This window comes from Helianthus annuus, chromosome 11 (assembly GCF_002127325.2).
Source record: "Helianthus annuus cultivar XRQ/B chromosome 11, HanXRQr2.0-SUNRISE, whole genome shotgun sequence".
In the NCBI taxonomy this organism is placed as follows: domain Eukaryota; kingdom Viridiplantae; phylum Streptophyta; class Magnoliopsida; order Asterales; family Asteraceae; genus Helianthus; species Helianthus annuus.
Window position 1 is genome coordinate 10,362,405 of NC_035443.2, and position 20,933 is coordinate 10,383,337.

Genomic DNA, 20,933 nt, shown 5'->3' on the forward strand with positions numbered 1-20,933 from the left:
TATCATAAATTATTATTGACACTACTACTACTCTATTAATTACCATTATATTTTCATCATTACAATACTGAATAATTACTACTATAAACGAGTTTTACCGGTAATTTTATCGTCGTGTCTACGGTCGAATGGGTTATCAGGTTTTTCCCGGAATTAGTGGTGGACTCGAGTTACTCTCGGAGTACTCCGTTTAGTCCAGTGCCCCAAAAGTGCTCGAAATTGATTCTGTTGGCCGTTAAAAAAACAATAAAGAATTATTATCATTAAATAAAACTTATTCCTTTTTATTGAGTATGGGCGAAGGTATTTATTTATCAACCAAATTAAATAATATGCCACCAAATCTGAAAAAGTTTAAGCCGTATAAAAATGGCAAAGAGAAAGAACACAGCAATGGAAGTAGGGAGCAATTTACGGTTAGTTTCATCTTCTTTCTCCCTACAAAATCTCCCCCTTCTTGTCTCATCCCGCAATATCATGCCTGCATCAAACGTATGTAATCCCAATTTGGATAGATTTCTGGATTAGATAGATTCAATTCCAATTTTCATCCAATTTTGAAACCCCTCTTCTATTCATTATCTGCAAGCAGTTTTCATCAATTAGATTGCAAAAAGATTCAAGATTTTGCATACCCTTTTGAGTAAATTGCAAAAAGATTCAAGATTTTGCATACCCATTTGAACAAATTGCAAAAAGATTCAAGATTTTGAATACCCATTTGAATATATTGCAAAAAGATTCAAGATTTTGCATACCCATTTGAATAAATTGCAAAAAGATTCAAGATTTTGCTTACCCATTTGAACAAATTGCAAAAAGATTCAAGATTTTGCATACCCATTTGAATATATTGCAAAAAGATTCAAGATTTTGCATACCCATTTGAACAAATTGCAAAAAGATTCAAGATTTTGCATACCCATTTGAATAGATTGCAAAAAGATTCAAGATTTTGTATACCCTTTTGAATAAATTGGATTATATAGTTTCTTGATATGATGTCTGGGTTGTGGAGATGGAAAAAGATTCAAGATTTTGCATTTGCAGCATCAAAGCGTGCAAATTGTGTGTTGTACACCGGCACCGGAGGTCCGGGCATGGCTCGGGTGGTGTTGGGTGGTTTGCAAGCAAGGTGGAAATGGTATCACGGTGGTAGTGGTGGTGGTGGTGGTTCGGATGATAGTGGTGGTAAGACAACGGTGGTGACACGGAGGATTAGAGCGGAAGCTAACTGTCCTAGGTGTTCTAAGCAGATGAATCTGGTGTTTTCGAATAACAATTATCTGATGCCACCGTCTTCTTATGCCGGAAATGAATTGGATATACAAGCTGATGGTGTTTCAGATGGGAATATGAGAAACGGTTACCAGGCGGTTAACCTTTGTCCGAATTGTAAAACGGCTTATTATTTCCGACCATACAAAATGGCGCCTTTGCAGGGCCGGTTTGTGGAGATCGGTAGGGTTAAGAATAGTAACGGGAAGGATAAGAGGGAGAGTAACAACGGGGATGATTATGCGAATAAGCTTAAGGCTTCGTTTTGGGAGACGTTGAGGGCGTATGGCGGTGAACCACCGGAGAATTGGGCGAATAATGGACTTGCTGTGCATACCGCCCCTGGACTGCCAGGGGTCAATGTTATACGTGCTGGTGGTGGTCCTGGCGGCGGTAACGGTGGTGGTGACGGAGAGAAGTATGGGTGGGGTGGTTCGAATCTTGGAAAGAATTTGCCTACACCGAAGGAGATTTGTGAAGGATTGGATAAGTTTGTTATCGGTCAACATGGTGCCAAAAAGGTGTTGACTTTTTTTCCATTTATGATCTGCATTTGAGCATAGTTATAAATGGCGTTGGTTTGTTTTTCTGGGTTCATGATCTTTTGCCCGTTAATCTTGATATTAACGCATTCTGATCATGTCTCGATACGATGTATTTATATGTACATGTGTTCTTAAATGAAGTCTTATTGATTATGCTTGTGAAGTTAGAAGATGGATTCGCTAACGGGTTTCCATTTTGTATAAAGGTTCTTTCGGTGGCTGTTTATAACCATTACAAAAGGATATATCACGCCTCTTTGCGAAAAGGGTTAGTCGCTAGTCATTATATGCCGCTTGTAGTGTTTAGTAACAAATTAGACCGCAGTTCTTTTAAATCATATGCTAAACTAAACTTCATTATTATGAACTAGGTCAGGGGCAGATTCAGAAAGATCCAAGACCGAAGATGATGACGACAACGTAGATTTAGAAAAAAGCAATGTACTTCTAATGGGCCCAACGGGCTCAGGTATGATCATCACGGTGTTTTCTTCTTGCTTCAGTTTTTATTTTGTTCATACCATAGTTGTAAAAATCTCGACTAGCCTTTGATTAGTCGCCGATTAATCACTAGTCGGAGGTTCACAGAGTAATTTTTATCTAATCTGCCAATTAATCAGTAGGTGGTCAATAGTGGTCAAATCACTAGTCACCGATTAATCACTAGTTGGAGGTTCACAGAGTAATTTTTATCTAATCTGCCAATTAATCAGTAGGCGGTCAATAGTGGTCAAATCCAGTCCTAGTTGCCCAAAAATTGGTGGCATTCTAGCGATTCCGGCTAAATTCCGGCCAATTAATCATAACTACTTGAAAATATGGGTCGAAGAAGGTGTTAAAACATGTCTACTTAAAAAAAAGAGTTAAATGCCATTTTAGTCCCTGTGGTTTGAGCCATTTTGCCAATTTAATCCAAAGGTTTTATTTTTCGCCTGTGGGTCCAAAAAAGTTTCACCGTTGCCATTTTAGTCCACTGGGTTAACTTCATCCATCTTTTTTGTTAATGAGAAAAGCAATTCGGTCATTTTATATGTAATTTTGTTTATTAGAAGGGCAATTTGGCCATATAAAATGACCAAATTGCCCTTCTTATTAACAGAATAGATTGATGAAGTTAACCCAGTGGACTAAAATGACAAAGATGAAACCTTTTTGGACCTACAGGCGAAAAATGAAACCTTTGGACTAAACTGGCAAAATGGCCCAAACCACAAGGACTAAAATGGCATTTAACTCTAAAAAAAATTTATAAAAATGTGTGTATATACTTATAAAATTGAAAATTACATATAAAATCTCAAATTCGATTAATCGCTAGTCGGTATCCCACCGGCCGACTAGCGCCTAACGATTCTTACTACACTGGTTCATACATCTACCAAATTGTCTTTGTTCTTTTCATAGTTGACTAACGAGTCGTTGTGAAACAGGGAAGACTTTACTTGCAAAGACCCTAGCGCGTTTTGTTAACGTTCCCTTTGTTATTGCTGATGCAACAACATTGACCCAGGTCTCCAAATCATCTGAAAATGATAATCTCTTTGTTATTTTAGCGTATTCTTGTGTCTGAAGGTCGTTTAATTTAAATATTATGCAGGCTGGTTATGTTGGTGATGATGTTGAATCTATATTGCACAAGCTACTTACGGTAACTACAATATATGATTTTTATTAAATGGTTGCTTATAATGCTGTCCAATCTTTTTATAATTTAATTTTTTTTTTGGCAAATTGGATTTAAATAATCCCAACTTGCTCAAATTGGCCGATAATAATCCCAACTCGGTTATTGGCGGATAATAATCCGAACTGGTCCACTTTTGGCCGATAATAGTCCGCCGTTAAAAATAGCTTAACGGAGTTAAGCTTTTTTCCGAATTACAAACCGATGTTTTATGGATTTTGATCAGAACGAGGATACGATTCAATTTATGTAAAACTTATGTCGAAACGGTGCTTCAAACGACTTAATTTTTGTTAATTGGAAGTTTAAACACCCGAATTGAAGCACCATTTTCGTCGTTTGGGGCAATATTTCGAGGTAAATTTTATATCAATCAACTCGTATTCTCGTTCTGATCAAAATCCATAAAACATCGGTTTGTAATTCGGAAAAAAGCTTAACTCCGTTAAGCTATTTCTAACGGCGGACTATTATCGGCCAAAAGTGGACCAGTTCGGATTATTATCCGCCAATAACTGAGTTGGGATTATTATCGGCCAAATTGAGCAAGTTGGGATTATTTAAATCCAATTTGCCTTTTTTTTGGTATTTATTACGTTTATGACTATGTTTTTATCTTGATAACTTTACACGCTTATATTGTACCGGCTACATTTGTTTTGAAGGTTGCTGAATTTAACGTTCAAGCAGCACAACAAGGGATGGTTTACATTGATGAAGTCGATAAAATCACCAAAAAGGTTTTTCAGTTTAATTTACAGTTCTTTTTGCCAGTTATATATATGCTGTGACAATTTTATTTCGCTTCGAGATCTGACAGATTTTCATTTCGATTATTTTACAGGCCGAGAGCTTAAACGTGAGCAGAGATGTTTCCGGTGAGGGTGTTCAGCAAGCTCTACTTAAAATGCTGGAAGGAACTGTAAGCACTTAAACTCGTAATTAATCTACAAAATGAATTGATGTTCATTGAATTATTAAATGAGTAAATTACAAAAATCGTCCTTTATGTATGTCACTTATTGCAAACTGTGTCCTTTATCTTCAATAATTACAGAAAACGTACTCGATGTTTGCAAACCCTTGCAAGTTATGTCCTTTAGCCCTAACTCAGTTAATTTTTTGTGGTTAAATCTGACCAAATGGACACCACATGAGGGTATTTTGGTCATTTTACTCTCATGTGGGGTCCATTTGGTCAGATTTAACCACAAAAATACCCTCATGTGGGGTCTATTTGGTCAGATTTAACCACAAAAATTAACTGAGTTAGGGCTAAAGGACTTAACTTGCAAGGGTTTGCAAACATTGAGTACGTTTTCTGTAATTATTGAAGACAAAGGACACAGTTTGCAATAAATGACATACATAAAGAACGATTTTTGTAATTTACTCTTATTAAATTCATCTAGTTGTGACTTTGATTTTCTAAAATAAAAAATACTGTGATTTCTGCAGACAGTAAATGTGCCTGAAAAGGGGGCCAGGAAGCATCCTAGAGGCGATAACATTCAGGTTCGTTCACATGAGTATTATATAAAAGTTCTTTTAAGTTTTCTTTTACAAAGCTCTCGTAGCTAGTGTTATCGTAGATGTCAATAGCTCCCGTAGCGAGTGCTATAGCGCGCTACGTAGCGAAGCGGATTCATGGTGCTATATAGGATTTAGCGACAAACAGCGAGATTTATGTATTTTTTTAATCTTTTTAATAAATATAGAGTAAATTGCCATTTTAGTCCCCTGAGGTTTGGTCCAAATTGCCATTTTAGGCCAAATAGTTTTTTCTTCTCCTCTGGGTCCCTGACTTTTCCATTTTCTTGCCATTTTGATCACATTGCCTAACTCAGTCTAAAAATCTGGTTATAACCAGGGGTATTTTTGGCATAATTGTTGTGTAGTGATAACCAGGGGTAGTTTACAACATAATTTATAAACCTCATAATAATTTAATGCCAAAAGTACCCCTGATTATAACCTGGTTTTTAGACTAAGTTAGGCAATGTGATCAAAATGGCAAGAAAAAGGGTAAGTCAGGGACCCAGAGGAGAAAAAAAACTATTTGGACTAAAATGGCAATTTGGACAAAAACTCAGGGACTAAAATGGCAATTTACTCTAAAATATACATATAAAATGTTTCTTAATTCTTCTTCTCTAATGCATCGCTAAACATGAAATAGCGCCTGCTATTTCATCGCTATCGCTACATAGCATATACGTAGCTTGTCGCTATCCTCTGCTATTCGCTATTGACAACTATGAGTGTTACGCCTTAATAAAAAATGTGCCTTTTTATTTAAAAAAATTCCATAATTTGAGCAAATTTTGCAGATAGATACAAAAGACATACTTTTCATATGTGGAGGAGCATTTGTCGATTTGGAAAAAACCATATCCGAGAGGTGATTCCGTAGTGTTTTATGTTGTGCTTTTTTATAAAATAAAAAAAAAACCTTTATTTGATAATCAAGTAGTGTGAAGAAATTATTATACTATTTAGCTTTCTTATTAGTAGTTTTAATGAAATATCATTATTTAATGTTTATATCAGACGACAGGACTCATCAATCGGTTTCGGAGCACCAGTTCGTGCTAACATGAGAAACGGTGCACCCACAAATGCTGCAGTGACGTCATCTTTACTTGAATCCGTAAGCACCCGTCGATTTTTTTTTTTTTTTTTTTTTTTTTTTTGCGGTCATTTTATTATCATAATATAAATATAACAAGCCGAAATTATTTACTGCTTTTTTCCCTTTGTTTTCAGGTGGAAAGTAGTGATCTTATAGCTTATGGACTGATACCCGAGTTCATAGGACGGTTTCCAATTTTAGTTAGTTTGACCGCTCTAACCGAGGATCAACTTGTTCAGGTTCTAATGGAACCCAAAAACGCTCTCGGGAAGCAGTACAAGAAATTATTTCAGATGAATGATGTAAGAAGTATATATAGTTTGATTAGTGTGAACTTTTTGAAATGTACATGTTGCTGATTATCATGCACACGTATGGTCAACCGTAGGTCAAACTACATTTTACGGAAAAGGCACAAAGATTAATTGCTCAAAAAGCAGCGGCCAAAAACACGGGTGCTAGAGGGTTAAGAGCTATACTTGAAACGCTTCTAACCGACTCTATGTATGAGGTAAGTGATATGCGCGTGCGTGTGCGTGTGTGTGTGTGTTTTAGTTATGTACGCACCTTTTAACTTAAAAAGGTTTAATGATATCCCTTTTTATTCAAATTTAGATTCCGGATGCGAAGACAGGGAACGACCGAGTGGACGCCGTTGTGATCGATGAGGAATCGGTTGGGTCTGTGGATTCGTATGGTTGTGGTGGAAAGATACTTCGAGGTGACGGTGCATTAGAAAATTATCTTGCAAATGCAAGGTCTAGAGAACAAACGGTATGAAATTTACACAAGATTTTACGTTTGATCTTGGCTTGGTAGGTTGGGTAACGGGTCAAAAAAAAGCGCGGCTGTAACGGGCCACTTTTTAGGACGGGTTCGGAAGGGCTGACCCACAAACACTTATTCATTTTGTTTAAAAAAGATAGATAATCCATGCATTAGTATTTCTTAAGCTTAATGTTAATTTTCGAATACGATGATTTAGGAGGTTAAAACTGTACTTTGGACGACTTTCAACTTGTTTGACTTTTTTTTATCGGTTTAACGTGTTCCTCAATAGAACTTTTATGATGAATGCAGGAAGTTGATGGGGAAGGTGAAGAAGAGACCTCATCAAAAGCCATGAGCATGTAACATTACAAGAAATACAACCTAATTTAACCTTCTTTTTCTCATTTGTTAACCGCCATACAAAATACCCGAATAAAAAAAAAGTTGTCGTTATATCTCCTTGTACAACATAATAGCATTCGAGTCGGGTTTTGGTCGATAGAGAAAAAAAAAATAGGAAAATGTTACATTCTTGTTTAATTTGTACATTGTACAAATAAGCTTTCTAAATGAGAGGGATTATCCCATTTTACATATGCATTACCTTGTTTGTTATATATGCATTTTACTGTTCAGTTTTTGTTCTTTTTGTAATTTTTTGAAGTTGGATATTTTGCCATTTACAAACACAAAAATGCCAAACATAAGATCTGATTCATGTATTAACTGCGTGTTTTTTATCTCGCGTTTTTGTGTTATTCTCTGTTAATTGTTTCTTAATTTGACCTGCAACTTAGTTTAGCTTTTGTTTAATTTCGTATCTAAATCATCATCACGCTCAGTAAATCCCACCAATAGCAAAGCAAAGGTAGGGTCTGAGGAGGGTAAGATGTAGACAGCCTTACCTCTACCCGTAGTAATAGAGAGGCTGCTTCCAGTGAGACCCCCGCCTCGATAGTAGTTTTGTCTTTCAGTTATCAACGCCACCACATGATGCATGATTAACCGTCCTCAGCTTTTAACGTTATTTTCACGAAATTAGTAAAATAACGTTAATATTAGTGCACTTTCATTTTTGCCCCCCGATGGCCTACACAGATATACATTATATGCGCATACTGCAAGCGGGGCGTTAATTTCGTATCTAAATCAAAATCACTAATCAACCTAAGGCTTATCTTACTAACCACATACTCCTCATGTATATGATATCATATTTACCATACTTATATAAGTTAGATGACCTATAGTTATAAAACTTAACGAAACAAGTGAAATCGTCATAGTCTCAAGAAACTAAACCAAGACGTCGTGAATCCAATCCTAGCATCCTGAAATTTACCATGAACATATTTAACGATGGCTGTACGTACTGCGAAAACATGAGCGCTGCGTTAACGTGAAAGCAACCGCAAAAACTATCATGATTTCATTTGAGATAATATCAAAATATATTCCAATATTTCAACTAATTAAATAAAAATGTTAAAGCTATTGTAAAACTCATCTTGAAATTTATTATCAGGATATGTTTTCTTCTAATCCTCAATTTTCCATTTTTCTATAATAACTTTCATTTGTTTCTCCCGCTTCCGAACCTGCAAAACATACAAAGAAGTCACTCAAAACGAGTACACCAATACGGAACCATAAGTTTAAAGGATCATTTACCTCCACCCGAGGCTTTTCCCCACGAAGCAATGCATCCACACTTCTTTCCGTCTGAAGAAAAATAAAAGAGTAAGGTACACGGATGGTCCGTCCCTGTGGTTTACTAAAATTTCGTATTTGGTCCCTAGCTTTCCAGAAGTACAGTGATGGTCCCTGTGGTTTGCACTTTGTAACGTATTTAGTCCCCATCTTTTTCCAAAAGTACATGGATGGTCCCTGTGGTTTGCACTTTGTAACGCTTTTCAAAAGTACATGGATGGTCCCTGTGGTTTGCACTTTGTAACGCATTTAGTCCCTAACTTGGACATGCTAAAACCTTTAAATCTGTTGGCTGGGGACTAAATGCGTTACAAAGTGCAAACCACAGGGACCATCCATGTACTTTTGGAAAGGTAGGGACCAAATACAAATTTTTGGTACACCACAGGGACCATCCGTGTACTTTACTCAAAATAAAAAGTTAAAAATTTTAGATGACGTGCATGTATCGCATGCACGTAGACACACATAGAATACCTTGTGTACAACCCAATAGTGTCGATCTCTCATTTCAATCATAAACGGGAAGGTAGAAGGACCGCTCCTCTGACTAACACTTTTCCTACTATTTCTCTTTCGAGCTTCCTCATCCCCTAAAGTAACCGTTTCTACTCCCCCAGCCTGTACCACATGGTCTCACTGGTTAGCAGGGTATTGGTGGGGCCCATTATCATCAACGCGTAAAACATAAAGTAGGCGTAAAATTAGATGGATACATACCAAACGGGACAAAACAGGATTCTTGATGATATTTTCCAATCGGTCACCATGAGCGCTACCGATAAGCATGACTCCTCTCTCCGCAATCGATTTACAAGCGTTAACTTCATCCCGAGTGCTAATTTCGTCGATAATAATCACTTCAGGCATGTGATTCTCCACCGCCTCGATCATGACCTTGTGTTGCATAAACGGTTTCGAAACCTGCATTCGTCTTGTGCTGCCTATGGCCGGGTGCGGTATATCCCCACCCCCTCCTATTTCATTGCTGGTATCAACCACCACCTATCTTTATTATCGATATAGTTATAAAAATGCATTTTTTTACATTAGTAAACATTTACGAAAACTTGAAAAAAACAGCACACCTACCACTCGTTTTTGTAACTCGTCTGAAAGAACTCGCGAAATTTCTCGCATAACGGTAGTCTTCCCGACACCAGGCCTGTAAGCAACAACCTATCTGTTTTAGCCATTTAAAATTTTCATTTTGCGGGTCGTAACCATAGTTGTTAATGGCTAATAGCAACAAAAAGCGATAAGGTACCTATATGCTACATAGCAATTAGCAATAAATAGCGGGCGTTAATTTATAAATAGCGATACACGAGAAAAGAATTTTTAAAAAAATTATATGTATATTATATCAAAATACCCTAGTATATAAGCTATTTTACATGTATATTTAACAAAAACCTAAAATCCAGCTATTTTATAGCTATATTTAATCGCTATTATATATATATATTGTTTACGAGTGATCATGAATAGTGATTTAAAATTTAAAATAATATATACCTTTTTAATATTTTATTATTTTCATATTATAATAATTATAATTATATTTTCTTTTAGCTTTAACGTTATTTTTCTTTTCTAAAACCAAATTTATTTTTTTTTTATTTTTTTTTTCAAAACATATTTTCTTTATCAATTAATTTGATGTTTATTTAATAACATATGTTGGTTAATTTGTTTTTTTCTAAAAATTAAAGTACGTAACTAAATCGATTCAGACAGTTTGGCTTTCTAAACAAAAATGCTACATTTTCAAATAACGTCTGTTTTACAGTATCATTTCCTCTATTTCGGCGCAAAGCGCGACGCGAACAAAACTAGTTTATATTTAAAGGAAAACAAAAAATAAAAAAAAAAAAACTGAAATCCCACTATTTATGGCTACATACACTGTAGCGACCTTCGACCTATACGCTACACTGTTCGCTATAGCGACCGCTATTGACAACCATGGTCGTACTCGTAACTACACGGTGGGTGCAAACATATTTTGCGACTATTTACCTTCCAATAAAGAGGATACTTTCTCCAAACTGAAGCAGATCCCGGACCATGTCTATATGACCCCTAACCGCCCTGCCAACTCTGCAAGTTAACCCAACAACACCACCTTTTCGGTTTCTGACAGCAGATATGCGGTGCAGGGTGCCAGTAATTCCAGCTCTGTTATCTCCTCCTATTTCTCCAATGGCATTTTCTGCGTATTCTAGCTCTTCCATTGAAACCTGTTCGTCAGTCATTACAAATTTAAGTTACATAATGATATAGAGCTGATCCAAGAATTGGCAGACTCGTATTTGAACTAAGGGGTTGTTTGTTTACCTCTTAATGGTTCAGACCTCTTACTTATTCAGCACTTAATGGTTCAGACTGTTTGTTTCACGAGCATATGTCTGAATGGTTCAGACATTTGCCTCTGAATGGTTAAGATTTATACAGAGTCTGAATGGTTAAGACCTCTAATCTGAATTGGTCAGACATTTGCCTCTGAACGGTTAAGCATTATACAGGCTCTTAATGGTTCAGAACTCTTACTGGTTCAGCACTTAACCATTCAGATGTTGCCAAACAGACCCTGACTGGATAAAAGCAAGTGAGCTAGAAAATGGTCAAACTTAAATGTGGCATAACCTTTGACCCGTCTGGAGTTATGCGGCCTAAACTTCATGCCCGAATTCCATCAATCAAGGTTTCAGTTTCGTCAACCACGATTTTTTTCCCAAATTTTGTAATCCATAATTCTTTCCTTTTATAGTCTAAAATGCGTAAATCGTTGATTCTCATAATTTACCCGTCTATTTATAGTCTTAAGTTCAGTATTCAACCTATCGAAAATCTGTCAAACCTGCCAAATTTTGAATTTTCTATAAAAGGGCACCTTATGTACTAGTTTATCTTTATCCATTAAAAATTTAATCAACGTTTCTATCGTGTTTATTTGCTTCCGCTTTGTGTCAGTGTAACATGTTGAATGTCAACTCTAAAAAGAAAAGAAACATGTACCTCAGTATCTCTTAAATATCTCCTACCCGAATCACCGAGATAGCGCGCCTCAGGCAAACGACCAAGATCCAATATTACCTACCAATACATGTAAAAAATGAAACATAAATCCAAATATAAAAAAAGGGAATTTGGATTATAATAATCCCTAGTAGACATCATTGGCCGTTGGAAGTCCCACTTTTTTTTATTCCCGCTAGCAGTCCCACCTTTCTAACATTTATCGTCCTGAGTTAAAAAAACTTAACGACTTACAAACTGATATTTTAGGACTTTTGATCAGAATGAGGATATGGGTCGATTGATGTAAAACTTACCTCGAAACGGTGCTCCAAACGACGAAAACGGTGCTTCAATTTGGGTGTTTAAACTTCCAATTAACAAAAATCAAGCCGTTTGGAGTACCGTTTCGAGGTAAGTTTTACATCAATCGATGACTTGTATTCTCGTTCTGATCAAAAGCCCTAAAACATCAGTTTGTAATTCGGAAAAAAACTTAACTCCGTTAAGTTTTTTTTTTTACCGAGGACCGGTGGAGACAAAATATTTAAAAGGTGGGACTGCCAATGGAAATAAAAAAAAAGTGGGACTGCAAATGTACAATTACGTCTACTAGGGATACAATATTATATTACATGTATGGGCCTATACAAGATTTATACTACATTATATGATACGATAATACATCCATAGGCCTATATGAGACCTATATTATACTATACGATAAAATACTTAACAATGTTTTTACTATACTATACTATACGATAGGATAGAATATTATATTACATGTATAGGCCTTTACGAGATTTATACTACACTATATGATACGATACTTCATCTATAGGCCTATAAGAGACCTATATTATACTAGATGATAGAATACTTAACAATGTTTTTTATTTATCTATTTTTAAAAGTTACTTATTATAAAAGTTTGCTAAAACGATAAATAACGTATAACAATGTTTCTTAAAAAAACCACCATTTATATACGCTGCGTACAGGCCTATACGCGGCGTATATAAAGCGACAAATTTACACATCATATAAGAGATTCTCTTGGAAATTGAAAAAGGCGACTATACGCCGACCGATGCCCGGCGGCGTATATAAAGCTAGGGTTTGGTGTGCAAATAGGCATTTTGGTGTGCAAATATGTACACCCTTTAAACTATAAAACATCTGCAACTATTACCTCCAACAGTTGATCTCTTTTAGACTCCACCACAAGATTGTCACGCAAATCATGTGGAAGTATCTGCAAAATTGCATCATTTAACACCCCATTTGCATTTAGAACTAAAATGAAGGAAGAACTGCAATACCTTTAATAATTCATGGATATCGTTGGCATCATCAGAAGGTGTGCACTTGGTGGCGATAAAGGGTTTGATGGTTCGAGTTGAAATGGAAATGGGTTTGGAATACGTGGGAATATGGTGTTTGTAGAAAGATGAGGAGGTGCTATAACATACGGACATGGTGGTTATTGCTGCATCTGTTTTGCTGGGGGAGCTCCGAATAGGGTGAAAGGATGAGAATCGCCGGCCACTTCCCCCTTTTGTATTTCAGTCTAAAATAATTAACTAATTAAGATACTACCACTTTGGAAAAATTAATGTATGAATAATGAATAAGTTTATGTACCAAATTTATATAATGGAAAATTAATTTAATTTAATATATTTTTCGGGTATTATTAAGGTAAATGGGTCGGGTATCGGGCGGGTATCACTAAATTCCATACCCGTACCTGTACCAGATTTTTTTTATATTTTTAATCCCATACCCGCCACATACCCGTTGGGCTTCAAGTATACCCGGCCCATATGTTTCGGGTTTCGAGTATACCCGTCAGGCTCGGGCTTTTTGTATATCTTGGGTTTCAAAATTTTAATATCTAAAATAAAAATACAACATATAAAAACCTTCAAATGAACGAACACACATGAATGAAGAAAAAGAACATAAACAAGTGAATATAAATTAAAACATTACCGAACGTTCACGAATATAAACGAACGAACGGAACATCAGTTCATGGTCGTTCGTTTATCTTAACGAACGAAATTTCTTGTTCGTGTTCGTTCATTTATTAAACAAAGGGACATAAACGAACTTCCCACCGAACGGTTCATCAACTGTTCGCTGAACATTCGGTTCGTTTATAACTCTATCCAGGAGTGTATATTTTTCTGAGATTTTTTTCATAGTAAGTTACAATTTAAAATGCTCGGTACTAACAACTTGTATATTAGTATTAATCACATGAAAAAAAAATCGTGTCGAAATGCAGACAAAAATAAGTATTTGTAAACAACAAACCCGTTTTGAATGAAATTTATTAAAAATATAGATAAAAAATAAGTACATCACAACACTACACTAATAATTTGATAAAACTTCATATTTTAAAGTTATAATAGCAAAAAAAAATGTTGGTGTTTGCAAAAAGAAAACAGAAAAATATAGGGTGTAAACGGTATTAAAGCTAAGGATGACATATTATAACTTGAATTCTATATTTAATTTTTTTTGGACGGCTAGATCACCCGGTTAGGACTTTGGCCTTTGATCACCCAGGTCATGAGTAGGAATCCCGCGGTTGATATATTATTACCAGTTTGAACCGGTGCCACAGTTCGCCCCACACAAGATTCGACCCTAAGACCTCCCGGGCAGGTAAATACGTTTGAGACACTGACATTAAGACCCCCCGCGGTTGGCATATCACTTGTAATCTTTTATGAAATTAGGAATAGTAAATACGTTTGAGACACTGAAATTAAGATGTGTTTGAAGTGGGCCAAAATTCAGGAGGTAACTATACAAGTAGCAATGACAGGCCCAATAAAGAGCCCAAAAACAGTGGGCCGTCTCCTGATGACCCCTTTAATTTGAATCCTATTATTCTGGGTATGGACTATAATGTTGTTAAAAAAAGAGGGACCAATACTGTCGAATTAGCGAACTCCTTCCAAGTGTTGCTCGAAGATCAGGATCAACCGTATGGTTTGGCAGACCAGGAAGATACTGAAGTGAACGAAGACTTGGGTTATGTTACGCCATTTGAAGGGGCATCGATTGTCAAAGAGAAAGAAGTTACAATGGAGTTTGGGAAGCGGTTGGGTGTTGACCTTACTGATTTCGATCACTTGGTTTCTAAGACCATCGAAGGTGAAGGTTTTCAATCAGGTAATCGATGAATTTCTTATCGTCAAACGTTAGAGGGGCTGGGGCGGTAGGTAAAGCGTCTCGGATAAAGGGTTTAATTTTAAAAAATAACGTTGATTTTTTGGGGGTTCAAGAATCTTTGCTTGCAAACCCTGAGAATTTTGAGCTATCCAGAGTCTGGGGTAATAGGGGAAATCTAGTGGATTGATTAGTATTTGGAACCCGCAAAAGTTCAAAAAGTTTAATTCAGTTCTGGATCAAAACTTTATATTGACGTCGGGTAACTTGGTAGAAGATGGTTCAGTTATTCATGTGGTAAACGTTTATGCGCCACAGAAGGTGGGGGAAAAAGGGTTTTGTGGGATCGACTGAAGGTTTTATTGCAGGGTAGTGAGGGTATGTGGATTTTCCTAGGTGATTTTAACTCGGTTAGATGGGATTGTGAAAGAAGGAATTCGAAGTTTAATAGCAGGGCTGCTTGGGATTTTAATAATTTTATAGATGATGCTTGTTTACAAGAGTTTACTATGCAGGGAAGCAGATTTACTTTTTTAACAGGTATTGGTAGAACGGTTAAAATGAGTAAGATTGACCGAATGCTCGTGTGTCAGGAGTTTTTTAACAGATGGCATGGTGCCTGTCTTCGTGCTCTCCCTAGAGAATTTTCTGACCATAGCCCCCTGCTCCTAACGATTAAATATACTAATTTTGGTGTCAAGCCGTTCAAGTGGTTTAACTCATGGCTCGATAGGGAGGGTGTGAAGATATTGTTCGGGAAGCTTGGAATTCAGCCGTGATTGAAGGTCCTGCTGATATAATGATTACAAAAAAGCTGGCGGCGGTGAGGGTGTCTTTAAAGATTTGGTGGAACACGGTTTCAAGAAACGAAGGGGCGGAAATGGGAAATCTTAATAATGATATCAAACGGTTAGAAGCTATAATGGAGACTCGTGATCTTGAAGAAGATGAGATGTGGGTGTGGGAGGAAAGTAAAAAAAAGGTGGATAGGCTCGAGTTTTTAAAAAATAAGGATTTAAAGCAAAAATCGCGTGCGAATTGGGCGTCTTTGGGTGACGAGAACTCGACTTTTTTCCATCGGTGTATTAATGGTAGGAAGGCTTCTAATGATATCCCGGGTGTGATGGTTGATGGGGAATGGATCTCAAAACCTTCGTTGGTTAAAAGAGAAGTTCTCCGTTTTTATAGAGATCTATTTCGCGAGAATAATATATCTAGACCGCCATTTATATGTGAAGACCTGAAAAAAGGTTCATGTTGAAAAGATAGATGCTTTGATTTCGCCTTTTTCCAAAGATGAAATCAAGAAAGCTGTGTTCGATTGCGGTTCTGACAAGGCGCCTGGGCCAGGCGGGTTTAATTTCCATTTCATTAAACACTTCTGGTCTTTGATGGAGGAGGATTTTTTGCGATTGTTTGAAGAATTTCACGAGACGGGGAACATTAGTCACCAATGTAGCTTGTCTTTTATTACTCTTATTGCAAAATCTAAAACGCCTATGGGTTTGAAAGATTATCGGCCTATTAACCTTGTGGGAGTGATCAATAAAGTCATTTCCAAGGTGGTTGCCGAGAGGATAAAAAAGGTGATGGGGGATGTGATTTCGGACTCGCAATCCGCTTTTCTTAAGGAGCGGTATATTTTGGATGGGCCGCTTGTTCTAAACGAATTAATTGGGTGGATTAAGAAGTTTGGAAAAAAGGCTTATCTTCTTAAGCTTGATTTCCAAAAGGCATACGACAATGTCAGTTGGGAGTTTCTTTTATCTATTCTGGAGCAAATGGGATTCCCGGTTAAATAGTGCTCGTGGATCAGAGGTATTGTGTACTCAGCTAGGTCTGCGGTCCTAGTAAACGGGTCGCCTACGTTTGAGTTTAATTGTCAAAAAGGGCTCAGACAAGGTGACCCGTTATCCCCCTTTTTGTTCTTAATTGTCATGGAGGCTTTGTCTAAGATGATCTCGCGGGCTTGCTCTTTGGGGGATATTGAGGGTGTTAAAGTTTTTAGGGAGGGGCCGACCATTTCTCACATGTTGTATGCTGACGACGCGCTTTTGTTGGGGACTTGGTCTGACAAGAATGTGTTGATGACTAATCGTTTGTTACGTATTTTTCATTTGGTCTCTGGGTTGCGCATAAATGCTCATAAGTCTCAAATCTTTGGATTGGGAGTTCCTGATTCGGATGTCATTGGTATCGCCGAGGTCTTAGGTTGCAAGGTTGGTGACTTCCCTTTTATTTATCTTGGGATTAAAATCGGTGCTAATATGAATCGGTCGGCTCACTGGGACGTGGTCTTAGAGACGGTTAGAAGCAGACTTCTTTCTTGGAAGGCGAAATTGTTATCAATGGGTGGTCGCTTAACCTTGATAAAGTCGGTTCTAGCGAGCCTTCCAGTTTACTACTTTTCTCTATTTAAAGCGCCGAAAGAGGTGATTGAAGATATCGAGAGGTTAATGCGAAAGTTTCTTTGGTTTGGTAACAAAGATGGTAAAGGGATATATTGGGTTTCCTGGGATGTTGTCTCTAGACCGAAGAGATACGGGGGGTTGGGGATAACAAAATTGTCCGAAGTTAACTTGGTGCTACTAGTCAAATGGGCCTGGAGGTTCAAAACTAATCGTGAAGGGCTTTGGAGAAGGGTGGTGTGTAGTATCCATGGAGGTCGTGGTAAATGGTCGTTTCTCCCGGTCAAAAAAGCGCTCCCAAGGACATGGAAGGCTATTGTAAACCTGCTGGAAAAAAGCCGAGTTAATGGGTCCAGTTTAGATATTATGTTTCTGTGCAACTTGGGGAATGGAAACAACACCAGCTTCTGGAAAGATAAATGGTTTGGCGACATGCCTTTGCGCTTTAGATGACCATCCCTTTTTGAAGCGGAGAAGGATAAAGATTGCGTTGTCAGTAACCGGGTTTGTTTTGATGGGTCTAGTAACAAACTGACTGCAGAATGGTCTGCGGGTGCTTATACTGTGGCGGGTATTTCGGAGATGCAAGACGTCATGTTTATGTTATCGCAGATTAGTTTTAAAGACAGCAGCGATAGATGGTTCTGGGACGCTGACCAACCGATGGAGTTCTCTGTTTCTGCAGTTAAAGAATCTTTGCAGCGGCATTTGTATAGCAGTAATGACAACGGGTTTTTTTGGGTTAATTGGGTGCCGATTAAGGTTAATTTGCTGGTCTGGAGGATTGTGAAAGGTAGGATCCCCACTCGTGTAGAGCTGCGCAAAAGAAAGATCAAGTTGCCGTGCTATTATTGTCCGATGTGCAGACTGGAAGACGAGACGGTTAGTCATATCCTCTTTGACTGCAGGTTCGCGTCTGAGGTGTGGAACAAAGTCTGGTGTTGGAATAGATTGAGGCCCCCTGATTTTGGCTCTCTAGAAGACGTGTTAAGCTGGCCGAACTCGAGAAATTTCTCTACTGCGAAGAAGAAGCTGATTCGAGGCATTTTTATGGTTACTATTTGGGCACTTTGGAAAGAAAGGAACAAGGTGGTGTTTCAAGACTCCGATCCGAAGGCGGTAGAGGTTGTTTCCATAGTTAAGTCCTTGGCGTTCGTATGGTTAAAATATAGAAAGAAATGTAATAGGATTGATTGGAAAGACTGGGTGAAATACCCGTTGTACATGTTGTAAGTGGTGGTCATGGGTTGGTCCATTTTGTGGCCTTCCCCGTTTTTTGAATGAAATTTTCGTTTAAAAAAATGTGATTTAATCACTTGTAATCTTTTAGGGGGCTACTAAATATACCCCTCTTGTTACTTTTTATACCCCTTTCATAAAATCATATTTAAACTTGTCATATTCACCCCCTAAACAAGTCATATTTTTTTAAAAGTATTCTTTTTTGTTACAAAACAAATTCAAAAGTGTAAAAATATATTATAGACGTTTTTTTTAATTGTTTATTTTTTATGTCTATTTAAAAAACGTTATTTTTTTAAAAAGTTTTCAGATATTTTTACACTTTCTCAAATAGTATTTTGATTATGATTTCTTTTATTGCACATGTTTACAAATTACTAATAACGTTTTTCATATAAAAACAATAATAAAAAAGTTTTGAATTTTATTTTTGATAAAAGTCTACATTATATTTTTTTCTCATCTAGTTTGTATTTTAAATGTCTTATATTTATTATTTTTAATGTTTTAAAATGTTTTTTTTTATTTTGGAACGACTTGAAATGGGTATCTGATGCGTGGTCGAAAACCGATTCGTAATTAAGTTTATGCTTTTACGTGACTTTTGGTTTCGAATGACCTGCTTTTGATTAAAAAAAAATCCACGTATATTTTCGAAATCAACCATTTTAATATATTTTTTAAATGAAGAAGAGAAAAATATTTGTGAATCAAACCTATCCATTTGTTTTGCTTTAGAAAAGTGTTCACTTCGATCCAAGTCTTAAACTGGTTTTAACTTGTTTATAACATACTCTTTACACTAATTAAATTTGAATTTATATAGATTGTTAATTTATAGTTTGATAAAATAATTTTAGTACCTATTGTTTATTTGTTGACTTACATAGATGGTTTGAAACTTTGAATGATTAATATGTGCTAGGGCTGTAAACGCTATTTAAAAAAAATTAGTTTTTTGATAAATAAAAATTGTTAATTATATTATAAACACGTCTAAAGTATTAAAAAGATAAAAGTAAGACCTTTAAAATACAAACTAGACGAGGAAAACACATAATATAGATTTTTTTCTAAAAAAAGAAAGTTCAAAACCTTTTTTATTATTTATTTGTAAAGATGTTCAATAAAAAACATAATCAAAATACTATTTGAGAAAGTGTCTTTAGAAACAATATATGAAAACTTTTTAAAAAATATGATTTAAATAAAAATTAAAAATTAAATATTTAAGAAAACGTCTGTAATCTTTTTTTACACTTTTGAATTTGTTTTGTAACAAAAAGAATATTTTTTAAAATGATGATTTGTATAAGGGGGCAAATATTACAAAATTTAATATGATTTTATGAAAAAAGGGGTATAAAAAGTAATAAGAAGGGGTATATTTAGCCTACCCCATCTTTTATGACTTTAGGAAATACGTTCCGACATTTTGTTTTGTAAGATAAATAATAATAATTGATAATTTTTAATTATTTTAGTTTTTATATTAATGCAAATTAAATGCTTCTTTGTGCGACTATATCTTGCGGATCAACCTTTTGTCCATTTTCCTTTTATTGTTAAATCACTTAAATACATGAAATCGACCACATAAGATACGTGTTTAGTATCTTGACTTTAATAAGGTCTTTCGTAGTGGGGCACGAAGATGGGGGATTTGTGCACGATGGCGCCCCATAGCGCCTGCCACACCATTACAGGCGGCACTATGGGGTGACTTTGGATGGGGGCGGTATGTACATAGCGGCGTGAAGAAGAAGAAGTTTGAATTTTTATTTGTTTTTTTTTATTCTCTGGTTTTTCCCCTCACTCACACACATATATATACATACATACATATGTATGTATAATTGAAGGCGGTATTGGTTTGTTTTTTGCTAGTTGGAAGTCAGCCGGAAAGTTGGCCAGAAAATCGGAGAAGAAGGCTGGAGGTGGTTTTTGATTTTGAAAGTTTTTGTTTTAGACACATTTGGTCCCTGCATTTTCTCAAATATCTAAATTGGTTTTTAAAACTTAGTTTTTTAAACACATTTGGTTCCTGAAAGTTTTGGAGAAGAAAACTTGGTTTTTAATTTAAAAAAGTTAGAAATTAATTAAAAAAATGAAAATTAATTAATTGAGTAATGATGAGATAGGGGCTTTATGACTACGGGCTCTAGTGATATAACGCCCCATAAAGCCCTTGTGTGACGTGATATGACACGTGTCGCATAACGCCCTCAAAGGGGCTTTATGACTACACATGGCCTAAAGGGAGGGGGCCACTTGCTCTTCCTAGCCTAACACCCGTCAATCATGTCGCATCACATCACTAAGACCATCTACTACCCTAAACTACCTAATTTGATGGCACCACTAACCTAAAACATGGACCCCATAATTTTACACCACTTTCTCTCTGCATACACACAATTCTCTCTATCTCTCTCCTACTCTCACGCATA

General features: G+C 36.4%; 2 protein-coding genes across 3 annotated transcripts; one reads left to right on the forward strand and one right to left on the reverse strand.

Annotated features, from left to right (window-relative positions):
- The first annotated feature begins 338 nt into the window (after positions 1–338).
- LOC110889540 (CLP protease regulatory subunit CLPX3, mitochondrial) lies at positions 339–7,506 on the forward strand. 2 transcript variants are annotated; one of them, XM_035979592.1, is made up of 15 exons: positions 359–416; positions 1,051–1,799; positions 2,030–2,091; positions 2,195–2,292; positions 3,254–3,333; positions 3,421–3,471; positions 4,173–4,247; positions 4,352–4,429; positions 4,966–5,022; positions 5,838–5,908; positions 6,058–6,157; positions 6,274–6,441; positions 6,528–6,650; positions 6,755–6,913; positions 7,220–7,506. In XM_035979592.1, exons 2-15 carry the CDS (start codon positions 1,101–1,103, stop codon positions 7,271–7,273), a joined length of 1,875 nt encoding a protein of 624 aa, XP_035835485.1. In that variant the 5' UTR covers positions 359–416; positions 1,051–1,100; the 3' UTR covers positions 7,274–7,506. The 2 variants fall into 2 exon arrangements, with proteins under 2 accessions (XP_035835484.1, XP_035835485.1); XM_035979591.1 differs by having other exon boundaries at positions 339–1,799.
- An 810-nt stretch (positions 7,507–8,316) lies between these two features.
- On the reverse strand, positions 8,317–13,215 carry LOC110889541 (uncharacterized protein ycf45). Its single transcript, XM_022137091.2, has 9 exons — positions 12,967–13,215; positions 12,837–12,899; positions 11,642–11,719; positions 10,643–10,863; positions 9,713–9,785; positions 9,341–9,625; positions 9,098–9,241; positions 8,582–8,632; positions 8,317–8,508 (listed from the first exon to the last, which is right to left on the reverse strand). Exons 1-9 carry the CDS (start codon positions 13,120–13,122, stop codon positions 8,449–8,451), a joined length of 1,131 nt encoding a protein of 376 aa, XP_021992783.1. The 5' UTR covers positions 13,123–13,215; the 3' UTR covers positions 8,317–8,448.
- Between the last annotated feature and the right edge of the window lie 7,718 nt (positions 13,216–20,933).

What these genes read in the sequence shown, in the direction of transcription:
- LOC110889540 (XM_035979591.1), top strand. Translation starts at nt 999, where the DNA reads ATGATGTCTGGGTTGTGGAGATGGAAAAAGATTCAAGATTTTGCATTT. An exon ending in CACGCCTCTTTGCGAAAAGG is followed by an intron (nt 2,092 to 2,194) that starts GTTAGTCGCTAG and finishes ATTATGAACTAG; the next exon opens with GTCAGGGGCAGATTCAGAAA. An exon ending in GAAAAAACCATATCCGAGAG is followed by an intron (nt 5,909 to 6,057) that starts GTGATTCCGTAG and finishes TGTTTATATCAG; the next exon opens with ACGACAGGACTCATCAATCG.
- LOC110889541 (XM_022137091.2), bottom strand. Translation starts at nt 13,122, where the DNA reads ATGTCCGTATGTTATAGCACCTCCTCATCTTTCTACAAACACCATATT. An exon ending in AAAGAGATCAACTGTTGGAG is followed by an intron (nt 11,720 to 12,836) that starts GTAATAGTTGCA and finishes ATGTATTGGTAG; the next exon opens with GTAATATTGGATCTTGGTCG. An exon ending in GATATTTAAGAGATACTGAG is followed by an intron (nt 10,864 to 11,641) that starts GTACATGTTTCT and finishes ACTGACGAACAG; the next exon opens with GTTTCAATGGAAGAGCTAGA.